Raw genomic sequence first — 16743 nt, 5'->3', positions numbered from 1 at the left:
CTGAAAAAAATAAAAAAATAAAAAAATAAAATCACTCTAAAGTCCAGAAGTTAACTCCATTCCACCCCAACCACATGGGACAGGATAGCATCCATCTGGCAACAATCAGACAGCTTCCCTAGAGTAAAAAAATGGTAGCTATAACTGAGAAAAATGTAGTATTTTAAGTTTGTAAAAGCTTGATATAACCATGTAAGTTCAGCCCGTGGATTCCTCTTGATAAGATGTCAGAGAAGATGAACAGTTAACACGCAAGGAAACGCAGACAATAAATCCTCCCATGGAAGACTGCCCAGTCTCACTGGCAATGAAAGAAATGAGAATTAAATAACTTCAAGGTACTATTATGTGCCTATTAAATGAACAAAAATAAATAAAAATGATGAAATCTCATGTTGTCATTACTGATGGATATAGAGGGCTGTGGAAATTCAGATTGCCCAGGCCTTCTGCAGAATGCTCTGGCAACATGCAACAAGATTGGTAAAATGGTACATACCTTCTGAACTAGAAATTCTACTGGAAGAACCATACCCCAGGGAAAGATCCAAGGTGGGAAAAAGGCATTTGCATGAAGACATTTGTATTTGTGCTTTTATAAGATTAAAAAAAAAAAAAAGAAAAAAAAAAAAGGAACAATCCAACAAGGGGAATAGCTGAATCTGGCATGTTGACACAATGTAATACTATGTGGCTATTTAAAATGACAAGCGGAGGACTCTGTGCTACATGAAAATGTGTATATTAAATAATACTGAGAAAAAAAGCAGAGCACAAATAGGCAGGTACTGATCACAGCCATACATGTGTGTATTTTCAAAGTTCTAAAGATCATTTGGTGAGGTAATTGAGCTTAATGCACATTCTATAAAAATTGCTTCCATTCATAATTTGTAAAAGAAGAAAGAGAAATCCCCTGGGGAAACAGATGTTTCAGATCTCCCTGGTCACTGGATCCAGGGCCTAGGGAAGTTCTTTCTTTGTTCTAATCTCAGTTCTTCCTGCTGCCCCCAACATTTCTTATTGTTCAGTCCTCCAGGGAAGCTGCAAAGCGGCTCTGTCTCTCCCTCCCTTTGTTAAATATAATATCCTTTAGAGATAAGATGAGAATTCCATTTCCCTGTCCCTACTTCACAAGCCTGCGCTGGATTCCTGGACTCAAGCATTCTGCTCCTTGTTAAGAATTTCAAACAGCTCCCCCAAAAGCAGACACTGGCCATGGTCCAACCTCGACATGAAAAGCAGATCGACTTCTGAAGATTTCCTCTTCTCTCAGGGTTACCCATCCCCGTGACTGTCCTGACAGGGGAAGGCAGAGGGAAGCGATCCCTCAAATTCCATTTAACCCCCATTCTGGATGGGAAGACTATTAAAGAGAGAGCCAGCAGCCCTACACCTTGCTGCTTGTGTGTGTCAGCAATTGCTGCTCTTGTCCTGGGGCAGAGACACAAAGGATTTGAGGCTGAGCTGCTCATCTGATGGCTTGATTGACACTTTGCGGACAGGGATGGGAGAGCCGAGCCAGGGAAGCAGCAAGCTGCACAGCTCAGAAATAATGAGAGGACCCGAATCGGGAGAGAACGTGGAATAAATAAGAGAGAACCAGAAGTTGAATGGCGAGGGAGCAGTGTCTGTTCTCTTCTCCCTGCCCCACTTTGCAAAGGAACTGGAGCCTGGAGCAAGGACACAGGCAGGCATGCAGGCCAGGAAGCCACTTCCCTGGACCCGTCCCACCAGCGGCTGGGGGGTGTTTGGGGCCCTGGGGGTGCAGAGGATGCCAGCATGAGCAAGTGAAGAACAGCAGAAGCAGGCTGTGTGCACCGTCTCCACACACACGCTGGACCCTCTCCAAGCCTCAGGTTTATTCCCCCTCCTCTGTCCCTGTCCCCACTCCTCTTGCCCCAGGCCATCCCTCCACTCTCTCTCACCTGGATTGTCGCATTAACCTTTCAACGAATTTCCCTGCTCCTTCCCTGCCCTTCTTAATCTAGCTTCCACGTTCCTGCCAGACTCATTTCTCTAAACGGCAAATCTGAACCGGTCACTCTCCTCCTGGAAATTCTTTAATAGCTGTCCGTTTCCCATAAGGATAAAATCTAAACTCCTTAGCTTGGCACACAAGGCAGTTCACGTTCTGCCCTCGGCCTGCTCCTGCAGCTCCATTGCATCCCTTCTCGCTGTGCTCTTTATGCTCTGGCAATACTGACTGAGAGAGGGTCCATCCCTCACCATGATTATGCCAAATTCCCCAATACCCACAAGCAGACTTGGAAGGGATCTCTCCTATAGTACCTTCAGGCTCTGCATACATCTCAGTTATAACAATTAGCTTATTGTATTGTAACTGTTTGTATGTCTGCCTTCCCTGTAAGCTCCCTAAGGGGAGGGAAAGTCTTCTTTTTATTGTTGTTTTTACGTCCATGTGGGACAACGGTTAAAAGGTTACGAAAGGGTAACACTGTGAAAAGGAAGTCTCCTTCCCACCCTATCCCTGGCTGGTTAGTTCCCTCATCAGACGCAACACTCTTAATATTTTCTTTTGTATCCTTCCAGAGATGTTCTATGGCTATACAAATATATATATATTTTATCTTAAAAAGTAGCTTTGCTTAATCAGTACAGATCTTCTGCTTGGGGTGATGGAGAGTGGTGATGGTAGCACAACACTGTGAATGTAATTAATATCACTGAATCGTACATTTGAAAGTGGTTCAAATGGAAAATTTTATGTTGTATACGTGTTACCAGATTAATTTTTTTAAATGCACCAAAATAGTAGCATACTATACAGCACCTTGCTGCTTTCATTTACTTTACCTTGGCAATCCATATCACCCATATGGAACAGGTGTATTCTTTCTGATGGCTGCATAGAAGCCTACGGTATGGAGGAGGTATTTGGAACAGAGTAGAAACCCATACATATTGGCTTAATGGATGGTGGGTTTTTCTGGCCATCATAGCACCCTAAACTCACATGGTGCTCTAGCCATCTAGTGCTGGGTGTTCAGGGAGAGTGAGATGACTACTCTGGGCTGGCCCAGCAAGTTTTATCAAAGACTGACAGAGCCTTCTGTGAGCTTCCAGGGACAGTGCCCACCTTCAAGCCAGGATGTGATGGAGAAGGAATGCTGAGAGACCCTGGCTTCTGCATCCTGTCATGTCGTGCCTTTGTCTTTGCATTTCTTAAATGGTGGATATTAAGGTCAACTCTGTTCACTCAAGACACAAGAATGTCATTGCTAGGTAGCCTCCAGGGGAGTGAGGAAAATAAGGAAAATTCTGGGAATTGGGACTGAAATCTCTGATAAAATATTAAAGCAATATAGCCTGGAGGGAAAATACATCTGTGAAAGGGTACTCACAGACCTCACTGGGGTCAGGACAAGTGGAAATTAAAAATGAGGCAGGAGGTAATTTCATTTGCCTTTTGGAAAAATTTCCCTGAAGATGAACACTGGAATTGTCTCAATCTTATCTCCAGGTCTTTCTGTTCCAGCCCTACACAAATACACAAGCACATTTGCACACTCATCTAACTGTGGTGTCCTAAATACACCCAGGTGTTCATTAATCAGATATCTCTACCGGTACGCACATCCATGCAGCTGTATTTCCACCACCAGACTTCATGGAGTGGAGTCCCATTAAAGCTCAGCAGACACTGGGGGAAATGATAAACCAGAGTGTTGAGAACTGGCATGCCAATTCTGCTCCCATGGAGATGGGATGGAGACTAAATATGTATCCCCAGTCAGGAATCTCCCTTCCATTTACTGGAGAGACACTCTTCCGAGTTTTTTTCCATGCTTACTAGCCCGGATATCAGGATACTCTGGGGTGGGGAGTTGGAGGAGTGGGAATGGGAGCAGGAAATGTTAAGTAGCTATCACATGGATTGGACTGGCTTGACAGGTGACAAATGGCAAACAAAATCCGGTAGCATGCAGGGAGATTAACTCCAGGGATTCAGCTCTCTGGTAGTCTCCACTTTTCAAGTAGATCTGGTCTTCCCCTCTCTTAACTCTGCAGCCTGACCTACTGAGATTGCTCTTCCTTGGGTAATGTAGAGGGATGTGAGGGCTCAGAACCTCCCCACACTGCCTATCTGGCAAAGGGTCACAGAGGCAGAGAAGCAGAAGTAAGCCTGAGGGAAAGGAGGAAAGGGAAGAGAAGCAGAATTCTGCATAGCAACTTCTAAGTCTTCTTCAAACCCCACCTTGGACTTGTTGCTTCCAGGTTGGCCCCCAAAGCCAGTGTGGCCCATCTCCTGCTCCAAAATGCCTGCAGGATCCATCTCTCACACTCTCTTTCCTAACTGGCAATTAATCCTCCATTCTTTTTTCTGTTTTTGTCTTGGTCCCCTTTCCTTCTTGCTGGAGCTGGGGAGGGAACTCTCAGCCATACTCCTTCCTTTCTCTTCTGGCTGCTGGTTTAGACAAGACTTTCATGCTTGGAACTTACTGCCCTCTTGAATCCGTGGATTGGTGTTTTTCATCAGTTCTAAAAAAAACTCTCAGTCATTATCTCTTCACATATTTGCCTTGGCATATCCATTCTTTCCTCTCTTCCTGGGAGTTTAATTATACATATATTAGACCTTCTCCTTCTAGTCATTGTATCTTTTATCTTCATTACCCATCCACCCCACCCTTTTTTCTCTCCATCCTGCATTCTATTCAATTTCTAATTATTACCTTCTACTTTATTAATTCTCTGTTCAGCTGCATCTAAGCAGCTTTTAAATTAATGAGTTCATGTTTTTAACATTTTATTTTAAAATAATTTCAAACTTACAGGTTTGAAAAAATAATACAAATCCCATACGGAGAAATCCAACATATCCCCATCCCCTCAGATACCCTAGTCCATCAATGTGAACATTTTGACACATTTGCCATATTATTCTATCATCTATATATCACCTATTTTATGAACATTTGAGAGTAGGTTGCACACATCATACTCCTGGAATACATGATAATTCAATGTATGTTTCCTACAAACAAGGAAATTCACTCATGTGATCACTTTAAGTTATCAAGTTCAAGAAATTTAGCATTGATATAAAGCTTACATTTTATATTTCCATTTTTTCTTATGTCCCAATACTGTCCTTTTTCCTTCATTCTTAGATCCCATTCAGTATCATGTATTGCATTTGTCAATATCTCTTCAGTTTCTCTTCTTTTTTTATTGTGGAAACATATATACCATATAAATCTTCCCAACCCAACCCCTCCCAAATATACCTTTCAATGGGATTAATCACATTCACAATGTTGCCGTACCTCACCGCCATTCATTGCTATAGCTTTTCCTTCACCTCCAACAGAAACCCTACACTCATTCTGCATTAACTCCCTATGACACTGCCTCTCACCCCTTGTAACCTGTACTCTACTTTCTGTCTCTATGAGTTTGCATATTCTCTGATATTTTCTTTGTGGTTACTATGGGGCTTTAATTTAACATCCTAAATCTAAAACCACCTCATTTGTTTTGATACCAACTTAACAACTTCAATAGCAATACATAAAATATATTCCTATACCCTTCTGTTCCCCTAACTTTATGTAGTTCTTGTAACAAATTACATATTTTTACATCATGAATCCAAAACCATTCATTTATTATTACATTTATGCATTTGCCTTTTAAATCCTGTAAGAAGAATAAGTGGAGTTACAAATCAAAAATAAAAAGTATTGGTATTTATATTTACCCACGTCATTAACTTTACCAGAGATCTTTATTTATTCATGTGGCTTCAGTCAATTGTCTAGTGCCCTTTTCTCTCAACCCACAGAACTCCCTTTAGCATCTGTGGTCTAGTGGTGACAAAGTCCCTCAGCTTTTGTTTATCTGGGAATGCCTTAATTCCTCCCTCATTTTTGAAGACATTTTTACCAGATATAGAATTCTTGGTTGGCAAGTTTTTGGTTTAAGCACTTTAAATATGTCTTCTCACTGCCTTCTTTCCCCATGGTTTCTGATAAGAAATCAGCACTTAATCTTTTCTCTCTTTTTTTGCAATTTTATTGAGATATAATCACATAACATACAATCATTCAAAGTGCAGAAATCATTTGTTCACAGTATCATCATATAGTTGTGCTTTCAACACCACAAAATTTGAACGTTTTCATTACTCAAAAAAAATTAAAATTAAAAAGAACATCCAAAACATCCCATTCCCCTCCTCCTCCCATTGTTCATTTACTTTTTTAATACAGTTTTATTGAGATATAGTCACACACCCTACAGTCATCCACAGTGTATGATCAATTATTCACAGCACCATCCATCATACAGTTGTATATTTATCACCAGAATCAATTTTTGAAATTTTCCATACTCTAAAATAAAAATAAAAGCAAAAAAGAACATCTAACTCTTTCCATTCCCTCCATTCCACCCTATTTGTCATCTAATTTTTGTCCCCATTTTTCCACTCATCTGTCCACATGCTGGTTAAAAGGAATGTGAGCCACAAGGTTTTCACAGTCACACAGTCACAGTATGCAATCTACATAGTTATACAATCGTCTTCAAGAATCAAGGTCTCTGGGTTGCAGTTTGACAGTTTCAGGTATTTCCCTCTAGCCATTCTAACACACTAAAGACTGAAAGTGATATCTATATAGCACTTAAGAATACCCTCCAGAGTGACCAATCGACTCCATTTGAAATATCTCAGCCACTGGAACCTTATTTTGTTTCATCTCTCTTTCCCCTTTTGGTCAAGAAGATCCTCTCATTCCCACAGTGCTGGGTCCAAGCTCATCTCCAGGAGTCATTTGCTGCATTGCCAGGGGGATTTACACCCCTGGGAGTCATGTAGGGGGAAGGGCAGTGAGTTCACCTGCCTAGTGGGCTTAGAGAGAGAGAGGGCCACATCTGAGTGAGCAACAAAGAGGCTCTCTGGGCAGGAGGGAGTTTGGGACTCCTAGGCACAATTATAAGTGGGCTTAGCCTCTCCCTTGCAGCAACTAGTGTCACAAGGGAAAGCCTCCTGATCGAGGGCTCAGCCCATTAAATTGTCAGTCCTCAATGTTTGCGGGAAAATGAGCAATAGCTCAGGTGGGGAAGTCCAACACTTATGCATTTCTCCCCAGCTCCTTGGTGGTGGTGGTGGGGGCAGGGCTGCAAATACACTTATACTCTCTGCTCATATCGCTCTGGGATGTGTCAGGATTTCACCCCAGCCTGTATAAACACACCAAATCCCACTTCCCATTCAAAGCTCCATGTACCTATGGTGTTCAGACAAACTGATCGAACAAGTTAAATTATCTAGTGTCAGCACTTAATCTTGATGAGGGTCTCTAGTATCTACATGTTGCATCTCTCTTGCAATTTTCAGAATTCTCTCTTTCTCGTTGGCATTCAACAGTTTGATTATAATATGGTGTGTTGTGGTTCTATTTGGGTATACCCGGTTTGGAATCTGCTGAGCATCTTGGATGTATATTCGTGTCTTTTGTTAATCTGGTAAGTTTCAGCCATTATTTCTTTGAATAGTCTCTCTGCTCCTTTGTCCCTTTCTTCTACTTCTGGGACTCACACAATTTGTATATTGGTTTGCTTGATAGTGTCCCAAGGTTTCTCAGGCTCTGTTCACGTTTCATCATTCTTTGCTCTTTCTGCTCCTTAGACAAGAAAATTCTAATTTTCTTATCTTTAAGTTCAGTGATTCTTTCTTCTGCCAGCTACAATCTTCTAAACCCCTCCAGGAAATTTTTTATTTCTGTTACAGTGGTCTTCAGCTCTGTTTGGTTCTTTTCCATAATTTCCACCTCTCTCAATACTCTTTTTGTATTCATCTATCATTTTTCTGATTTCCTTTAGTTATTTCCTTTAGTTCTTTGTCCATGTTTTCCTTTAGCTCTTTTAGTACCTTTTTTTTTTTTCAGTCTTTGTCTGGAATATCCCAGGTCTGATCCTCCTCACTGATGGCTTCTAATGCTTTAAACTTTTTCTTTGCCTGGACCATCACTTCCTATTTCTTTGTATGTTTTGTAATCTTTTGTTGCAACCTGGACATTTTGATATTTTAGTGTACTATCGCTCAAATTTAGACTCTGAGACATCTGTTCCTTAAGCTTGTATCCAGCTAGTGTTGTGACAGAGCTTTTCTTGAATGCCAGGAGCTAAAAAAGGAAAAAAAGAAAATGTCTTTCCCAGTCTTTGCAGATTGACCTGTGCCAGTGTTTTCCTTCAGGACTTATCCATAAAATGAGTTTGGAGAATAGCTCCAGGCCAAAGTGTAGGGGCCTCCCTGATCCTTTTTGCACATAGCCTCTTGTCCTGGGTGTGTGCATGTGGCCTTGGGAATTCCCCCATTAACACAGATATAGATGTCCCCTCTGCTCTAACAAACAGTTTCCTCATGGTGCTGGGCCCTGCACTGTATGTCCTACAACCAACAATCCCTTGCCCCAGGCAGCACACTAGACTGCTCCCCCACAGCCTTCTGGAAGAGAGCTCAGTGAGCCACAAGTTCTGGAACAGTGAATCCCTCAGCCCACCACCAGACAGATTGTGACATAGAAAATGTTCCCAGTATGTACAGGTATGGTCCCTTCAGAACCAGGACCAGAACCAGGAATTTGCACTGGCAGTGAGAGCCAGCACCTGCAGAGCAGGTGAGGGGATGGTGGAGGGGCTAGCCAGGGCACCATAAGATCCTGCAACTTTTTCTTGATTCTGTGCTCATCCTGTTACTACAGTCCTCTGTTTTCCAGAGCATTGAGAAAGATGCTTCTGCCAGTTCTTGCTGGTTGTTCAAAGCTCCTGTGGGGAGACAGAGCCCCAGAGTGTCTCACTGCCATCTTGATCAGTGTCACCTTGCATAATTTCTTGTTCCGTGTAGATATTTTCAAGCTGAGGTGGTTTCTGTTTGTGTGCATGTGTGTGTGTGTGTGTGTGTGTGTGTGTGTTTTGTTTTTTAATTTGGCCACAGTAAGCATGGTTGTTTTATACTCTTGCCTGATAATTCTAATACGTGAAGTCGTCACAGCTTTTTTCATTTATCTGTTGTTTCTACTGGTTCTCACTCATGGAGCCTTATTTTCTAGTGGGCTTGGCTATCTGTAACCGTTTCCTGGTAACTACTCTTGAACAAACTATGTATAGGAATAATTTGACTATTGTGCTGGTTTGAATGGATTATGTCCCCCCAAATGCCGTTTTCTTTGATGTAATCTTGTGTGGGCAGACGTATTAGTGTTGATTAGATTGTGATTCTTTGAGTGTTTCTGTGGAGATGCGCCCCACCCAACTGTGGGTGATGACTCTGATTGGATAATTTCCATGGAGGTGTTGGCCCGCCCATTCAGGGTGGGTTTAAATTAAATCACTGGAGCCACATAAATGAGCTGACAAACAGAAGGAACTCAGTGTAGCTGAGAGTGACATTTTGAAGAGGAGCTACAGCCAAGGGGAATACTTTGAAGAACGCACAGGAGCTGAGAGAGTAGCTGCAGATGAGAGACAGTTTGAAGATGGCTGTTGAAAGCAGACTCTTGCTCCAAAGAAGCTAAGAGAGGACAAACACCCCAAGAGCAACTAAGGGTGACATTTTTGAGGAACTGCAGCCTAGGGAGGAACGTCTTGGGAGAAAGCCATTTTGAAACCAGAACTTTGGAGCCGATGCCAGCCATGTGCCTTCCCAGCTAACAGAGGTTTTCTGGACACCATTGGCCATTCTCCAGTGAATGTACCCAATTATTGATGTGTTACCTTGGACACTTTATGGCCTTAAGACTGTAACTGCGTAACCAAATAAACCCCCTTTTATAAAAGCCAATCCGTCTCTGGTGTTTTGCATTCCGGCAGCATTAGCAAACTAGTACAACTATGAAGAGGCAATCTTCTCTAGAGAAGATTGTGTTTATTTCTGCCAGGTACCAGGGGCTCTCCCAGTTCAGAGCTACGTAAACTGATATCCCAGCCTGAAGTTCCCTGATCCCCCAGGCAATGTGAACTGGGATGGCTTACTTCTGTCCCCCCAGACCCTGACGGTGTGGCCTGTTGGGGTCTCGGCTTAGTGAGGGGAGGATCTTCCATTAGACTCTCTACTGTGTGTAGGCACTGGGCTTGGATTTCTGTCCTCCTCACTCTACCAGGCCCATCAAGAAGAAGCTTCAGATTTGCTGGGATTGGCAGATGCTCTTTAAGGGGAAAGTAGTTTCTATGCTCTGGTTTCTCTTCAATGTTGGCCTGTTCATTCCCTAATATTTAACTGTTTTTTGGTGCTCGTAAGATGTATTTAGTATTTTATCCAGCATTTTAAATTGCTTTTAGTGGGATAGTTGTTCCAAATAACCTAGCTGCCATTACCAGGCTTCCAACCTTGGTCCATCAGATTACTGATCCTCAATATATTCAGCTCTCTAGTACGTCCTCCTGGTGCGCCCATCTCTCCACTTCCCTCTCCCCTTCCTCCCCAGACACAAAGAGTGAGAAAAGACAATGGCAATCTGTCAATAATGATGAACACCTTCCTCAGAAGGCAGCAAAAGAGGGCATCTCAATCATAATTGCCACCACGAGAGCCCAGATTTATGAGTAGACCAGCCAGGCCTTAGCTGGGCCAACATACATGGAACCCTAAAGCATCATCATGAATTGAAATAAGCTGGAAGAAAATTTTGCTGATGAGAACACCTTTTAAGGGAATCACTGATTTGCTTAGAAGGAGGATTATCTTGATAAGATGCAGGTGTACGGATGTGAGGCCCCAAGGTTGACTGCGTTGGATGAGAAGGGGTCTGTTGATTGCACAGCTTTGTTTGGAGCAAGCAGCCAGAGCTGAAGGGTTCAGAACAATAGAGAAGCCTGGTCCTCCGTCTTCACCCTTCCTTTGCACAGTACCTAACCTCTTTAAATCAAGTGTTGAACAAATAGTGTTTAAAAATCCATTTTCTCTCTATAAGGATAGCAAAAAACTGGCAACAGCAGTTGCCTCTGGGGAGTGAAACTGGGTGGAATCTTGCTACATATTAAAAAAAAAAAAGGTTTGGAAGAAAATGCTGTGCGGGTAATTGCTGTACACACAAGTCCTGATGGGCTCAGCAGTGGGCTCTTGGCATCATCAGCATCCAGCCAGCACCTAAGCTCCCAGCGGCGGCCAGGGTTTTAGCTGGGGTAGGATGAAAATGCACAGGAAGGCCAGAGAGCAGGTGAAGGGTCACGGGCAGCATCTGGAAATTCAGAGAATATAAAGGGAAAGGGATTGCAGGCCCCCAGCTGGGTCTCATCCCACCGAAGCAGGGTTCTCTGCAGAACCGTGAAGGGAGCTGTGCTGATTTCACAGTGGTGTGGCGAGTGTCAGCCAACTGCTCCCCAGTTTCCACCTCGTCCTTGGCAACACCTCCCCTTGGCGGAATCTTGGCTTTATTCTCTCTCTCCCTCTCTCGCTCGCTCACTGGCTCTCTCTCCACCTTTCATCCTTGTCCACCTTTATTTTCCTGATGCTTAGAGTGGCAGCAGAAGGAAAGATTTGTAAAAGGCATTGGGAAGATTCCAGCCGTCTTTGGAACAGATTCTAAGTGCTCCTTGCCCAGAATTCTTAAAGGTAAGGCGTAAGCTGATGTTCTGGAATGGGCTCGGGAAGATCTGCCTGGAGCACCTTCAAAAAGCTCTGCGGACACTGCAGGAGGCTGGGAAACCCGGGTCATGTTGTTCTTAATAACCCCCCACATCGTCTATGCTCATCACAGGCTTCAGGGCACTCACTGCATAGACATCTCATTCAGTCTCTACCTCCACCCTGTGAAGTGGGCAGGGCAGGCATTTTTTTCCTCGTTTGCAGATAAGGAAACTGATAGCTGGTGACAGAGCCAGCAGCGTAACCCCCAAGCCCGATTTTCATGCCCAGAGCCTTTTTCTACATCCAGAGCTAGGCTCAGAGCTCTCCCTCCATCGCAGCCCAGGGCCTGGGCTCAGATCTTTTGTAGACAGTGGGCAAGAACGTGGCTCATTGCATGTTGCAAATAACTGCATTCCCCACCCCCACTCCTGCAAAGAAATAGCAGGAGCATAACACCCAAATGGGAGGAAATTCTAAAGCAGACCCCAGGGACCTTGGGAGAAGCAGTTTGATTTATTCCAGTCCCTACTGGAATTCTGTGCCACATTCATAAATGTCAGCACCGGAAATGAAGTTCCCACTGCCCTAGCAGCTGCTGGTTGCTGCTGCTGCTCACCAAGGGTTCAGATAAAGCATTTCCCCCTCCTCTTGATTTATAGAGATCAGAAAATAAAAGAAAAATAAAAGCCCCCTGGAGCCCTGATGGGAGGGAGGGGGCAACTTCTCAAGAAGAGAAAGGGAATTTCCAGAAAAGGCTGATAATTGGTGGAACATAGAAAGGGGTGTGTGTCTGCCTGTCTGTGTCTGTCAGTATATAAGGAAAAGAGCCAGTTTTTGAGGTTGCATGGAAAATAAATACTTTCTGCTTATGCAGAGCGAGGAAAAGTAGTGAAATCCGTGTTTCATTTCAGGGGCTCTGTCACAAGATGAGGGGAAGGAGAAAGGGTCAGTGAGGTTGCCTTGGTAACCTCTAGACTTCTATCTTCTGGGGCTTGGGGCAGGGAAAAAGGCTGGCAGACACCTAGAGCCAAGAGGTCCTGGCAGAAGAGTGCAAAGAAATGAATGGTGAAAGGATCTGAAAAGACCACACAGATACAAGGCATAATCAATATTAACTGGACCATTGGCTGACCCGGCCAGGAGAAGCTTGTGGTACTATAGATACTGATGTACTCAGTTCTGCAATAATGTCTTTCCTTGCTGCTCTCCTAGATTTGTGAAGCTCTCTGGTCTCTGGGAAATGCTGGGTGGGACCAACTCATTCACTCCCGGCCAAGCCCCTGAGGGGTGTAGCAGTTAACCAGAGGCCACGGGTCCCACCCCCGCTCTCCAGAGAAGGATGGCCTAAGTGGTCCCCAAAGAAACAAGACATTTAGAAGTTGTTTTAATTTGATTTTTTGTGAATTTATTTTAAAACATACCAAAATGCTTCCAAATGACCATTGTTCCCTTCTAAGTCTACCCTTACAAGGTTGTGTAGTTAATCCCTCAGTATCAATGTATGGCCCAAATCATCCTGGAGAACACTGTGTGAAATACCTTCAGGGCCGTTTACAGCCCAAGCAATAAAATGTCTTGTTGATTTATAGGGGTTTCCTTCCTTTCCCTTAACTTGATTTATCAGACCTATATCCCAGTAACTTTTGGCCCTTGCCAAATAGCAAATCCTCTGCCAAGCTGCTTTCTCAGAGTGTTTTGAAATGGCCCTTGGGAGACAGGATTGTTCAGTGATGGGATAGAGATGTAATTATTTGCAAAAGAGAGATGGAAATACACAAAAGGGAGAACTGTGTTAACGCAACGGGAATCCGAGTGGGTTTTTTCTTGTTTTCACTTTCCTTGTGTGGCTAGAAATATTTCTCTTTAAAAATGTGTGGATTAAAAAAAAAAAATCAAATCTCCCTTCAAAAGATGAAGATTTGACATCACTGATGGTACTGAAAAGAATGTGCTACGGAGTGGACCGGTGTCCAAAGAGAAAGGACCCAAATATTTTTTACCAGGAGCAAAGCCAAGTAGCTGGGTCAGGCAGGGGTCCACTGCTGCCCCTCTGAAACAGCTGGGAAGGGGCTGCCTCCCCCAGGGCTTGTCCCACATCTTGGACAACATCCTGCACTCCCTGCTGCTGGCCCCAGAATGTTCCACAGCACAGCCTGGGTCTCCCTGACCTGGCCCGCAGGGGCTGGCCAGCTCCCCTGGCAGCACGAATGAAGCTACAGCGAGTCGAGGCTCTGCTGGCCAGGACGTTCCTGAGGTGGCTTTTTAATCCTCCAGCCGTGCAGTCCTCGTGATTGCTTTTATTAGGAAATGTAATGAAAAAGACTATATGAAGCCCCTGCCAGAAAGAAAAAAAAAAAAAAGCTAATAAGATTTTGCACCAAGTGTGGCGAGAAAAGAAACGGGGGGAGAGGGGGAGAACATTAGGAGTCAGATAATGAGATAAATGAAAGACCGCAGGGAAGATCATTTTTGCAGACTTGCTGGATGGTTGTAAAATTTTTAATTTGCTGAATTCTCTTTTTTCGTTGTCTCTCACTCTCCCCATCTCTGTCTTTCCCTGTTTTTCTGATGCTCTGCATCTTGCCTCTGTTTCTCTCCCTTTGCCTTTCCCTTCTCAGTTTCTTTCTCTCGGTTTCAGCAATTGCTTTTCAAATGTGTGTGTGTGTGTGTGTGTGTGTGTGTGTGTCCTTTCACCATGGCCAAATCCTGCCTCTGGTGACTGGGGTGGGAGGCTGATACTTGGGCAGCAAGGACCCTTCCAGTCAGAGGAAGCAAGAGGACAAAGAGCTGCCCCTGCCCCTTGCCTTCTAGGGAGCGGCTGTGATTCATTTGGCTGAGCCAAAGGGAGGGAGAGGGGTAGAGATCAAGAGGAGGGGAGGAAAAATAGGACCATGGAGGGAGGACAGGAGATCAAAAACCAGGGAAGTAAGGAGGAAGAGAAAGCCCCAGCTGCTCCCGCAAATCGATTCTCTGCAATGCCCGCCTTCCCGTCTGGGCTCGGTGCTGCCGAGTGGAATGCCACCTCCGTGGGATGCCAGGCCTGAACAGAAGGGCCCTGGGGCCTTGGGCAGGCATGCCAGCCAGGCTGCTGGGAGCACCGGGCCTGCCCTCCCTGCAGGGAGAGGCTCTGCTTCCCGAGGACAACCCCCCTCACCACCCACACTTTCTGGAGGTCCTCTCCAAACTCTAGTTGTGTTACTTGCTTTAGCAGACTCCTTTCCTCCCGTTCCACACTTGAGGATCCTGGGGTGCTGCTTTGCTCCTGGGCATAAGCCCTAGTTCACAGCTGTGGTTGGAGAGACTGAGGTGGACACAATGAAAAGCTTCCCCACGGGTGCGAAGATCATGAAGTACAGAAGGAGAGAACGGCTCAGGATGGAGAAACATTGTCAGTTAATAGGAAAACTACTCGGATCCTCCTTCCCCTCTTCCTTCCTCAGTGGGGACTATCTGCTCTGTTTTCCCTCCCAGGGAAGTCATTTCCATCTGTGCTCTGCAGCCTGCAAAAGTGTACTGCTGGTGCCGCCGGGGTGTCTCCCGATACGGGAGCGGGGGATGTCCCGGGCGGGGGTCCTGGTGGGGAACCGTCGCTCCGAGGCCCGCGCCCCGGTTTTCCGGACTTTGCCGTTTCGTGCGTTCGAGAAGCCGGCCCGGGCTGTGATGCTCGCTCCCGGACTCGTGGTGGCGAGATCTGGGCCCGCGAGCGATGCCAGGAGGCCCCTCGAGTTGTGAGGTGTCCAGGCTCACAGACCCGCGTCCCGGAGCACTGAGGCGGTGGTAACTCCTTAGCGGCAAATTTGAAATAGAAACCAAGACATTTAAAAAGATGACAGAAGTCACTTTTTCGTCCTTCAGAAACTCGCTGGGGATGGGCGGCGAGAATCACACCAGCATGGATTGATTTCAGGCCAGGATTTGAGGAGGAATTTTTTTTTTTTTTTTTTTTAACTCAGAGGAACAATCTCACGGACTCCTAAGCTTTAGAGAAAGCTTCTGGTAGTGCTAAGATGACTTGGTTATCATTTCAGCACACAATAATGGTTTCCTCTAACTCGACCCAGTCTCTGTAAAAACTGGGAGGCAGCTGTGAGAAGAAAAAACTTTAAACCCACCAAGTATAGCAGTATTTGTTCAGAGCACTTTACTCCAGACTGCTTTAAGAGGGAGTGCAACAACAAGTTACTGAAAGAGAACGCTGTACCCACAATATTTCTTTGCACTGAACCACATGACAAGAAGGAAGATCTTCTGGAGCCACAAGAACAGCTCCCCCCAGCTCCCCTAACACCTCCGGTTTCCCAGGTTGATGCTGCTATTGGATTACTAATGCCTCCTCTTCAGACCCCTGATAATCTCTCCGTTTTCTGTGACCACAACTATACTGTGGAGGATACCATGCACCAAAGGAGAAGGATTCATCAGCTAGAACAACAAGTGGAAAAACTCAGAAAGAAACTCAAGACTGCACAGCAACGATGCAGAAGACAAGAACGACAGCTTGAAAAATTAAAGGAGGTTGTCCATTTCCAGAAAGAGAAAGATGACATGTCAGAGAGAGGTTATGTGATTCTACCAAACGACTACTTTGAAATAGTGGAAGTACCAGCATAAAAAATTAAATGTATATTGATTTCTAATGGGGCAATTCCACATAGCCTCTTCTAGCCTAAAAAGGAGTTTCACTCAAAAAAGTTAACACTTGATTACTTGTATAAAAACCATTCAGAATATTTTTTTAAAAAATAAATTAGATATATACTGGAAAAAAAAAAAAAAGTGTACTGCTGGTTACCTAGAGGGTGGGCGTGTCCTGTACTGCCATTGCAGAAGATGAAACAGAGGTGAAAATCAGCAAGGTCCACGGGAATGAGTCGATCTATTAGAAATCAGGCAAAAGACATGGCAAAAGCTGTTCGTCAACAGAACCCTGGGCCTCCAGAGTAAAGGAGTCTAGAGCCACAAACTAGTTCTGGCAGATGAGGAAGAGGGCTAGGAAATGAGCTGAGTTGGGAAAGGGATGGGGCAGACCCAAGAGGGAGAATGGAACAGGGTCAAGGTCATTTGGGGGAGAGGGACGGTGCTACTTGATTGTGGGGTAAAATCAACACAGAGGCTGGGAATGAGAGCTGAGACACAAAGCACTTCCT

General features: G+C 44.6%; 1 protein-coding gene across 1 annotated transcript; it reads left to right on the top strand.

Annotated features, from left to right (window-relative positions):
- Window positions 1–15151: 15151 nt before the first annotated feature.
- LOC119514695 (THAP domain-containing protein 1-like) lies at window positions 15152–16309 on the top strand. The gene is made up of 2 exons (XM_037810476.1): window positions 15152–15324; window positions 15658–16309. Exons 1-2 carry the CDS (start codon window positions 15152–15154, stop codon window positions 16205–16207), a joined length of 723 nt encoding a protein of 240 aa, XP_037666404.1. The 3' UTR covers window positions 16208–16309.
- The last annotated feature ends 434 nt before the right edge of the window (window positions 16310–16743 follow it).

This window comes from Choloepus didactylus, chromosome 18, assembly GCF_015220235.1.
Source record: "Choloepus didactylus isolate mChoDid1 chromosome 18, mChoDid1.pri, whole genome shotgun sequence".
Classification (NCBI taxonomy): Eukaryota; Metazoa; Chordata; class Mammalia; order Pilosa; family Megalonychidae; genus Choloepus; species Choloepus didactylus.
The sequence above is the reverse complement of the archived record's forward strand: the minus strand, read 5'-3'. Positions and strand labels throughout refer to the sequence as shown.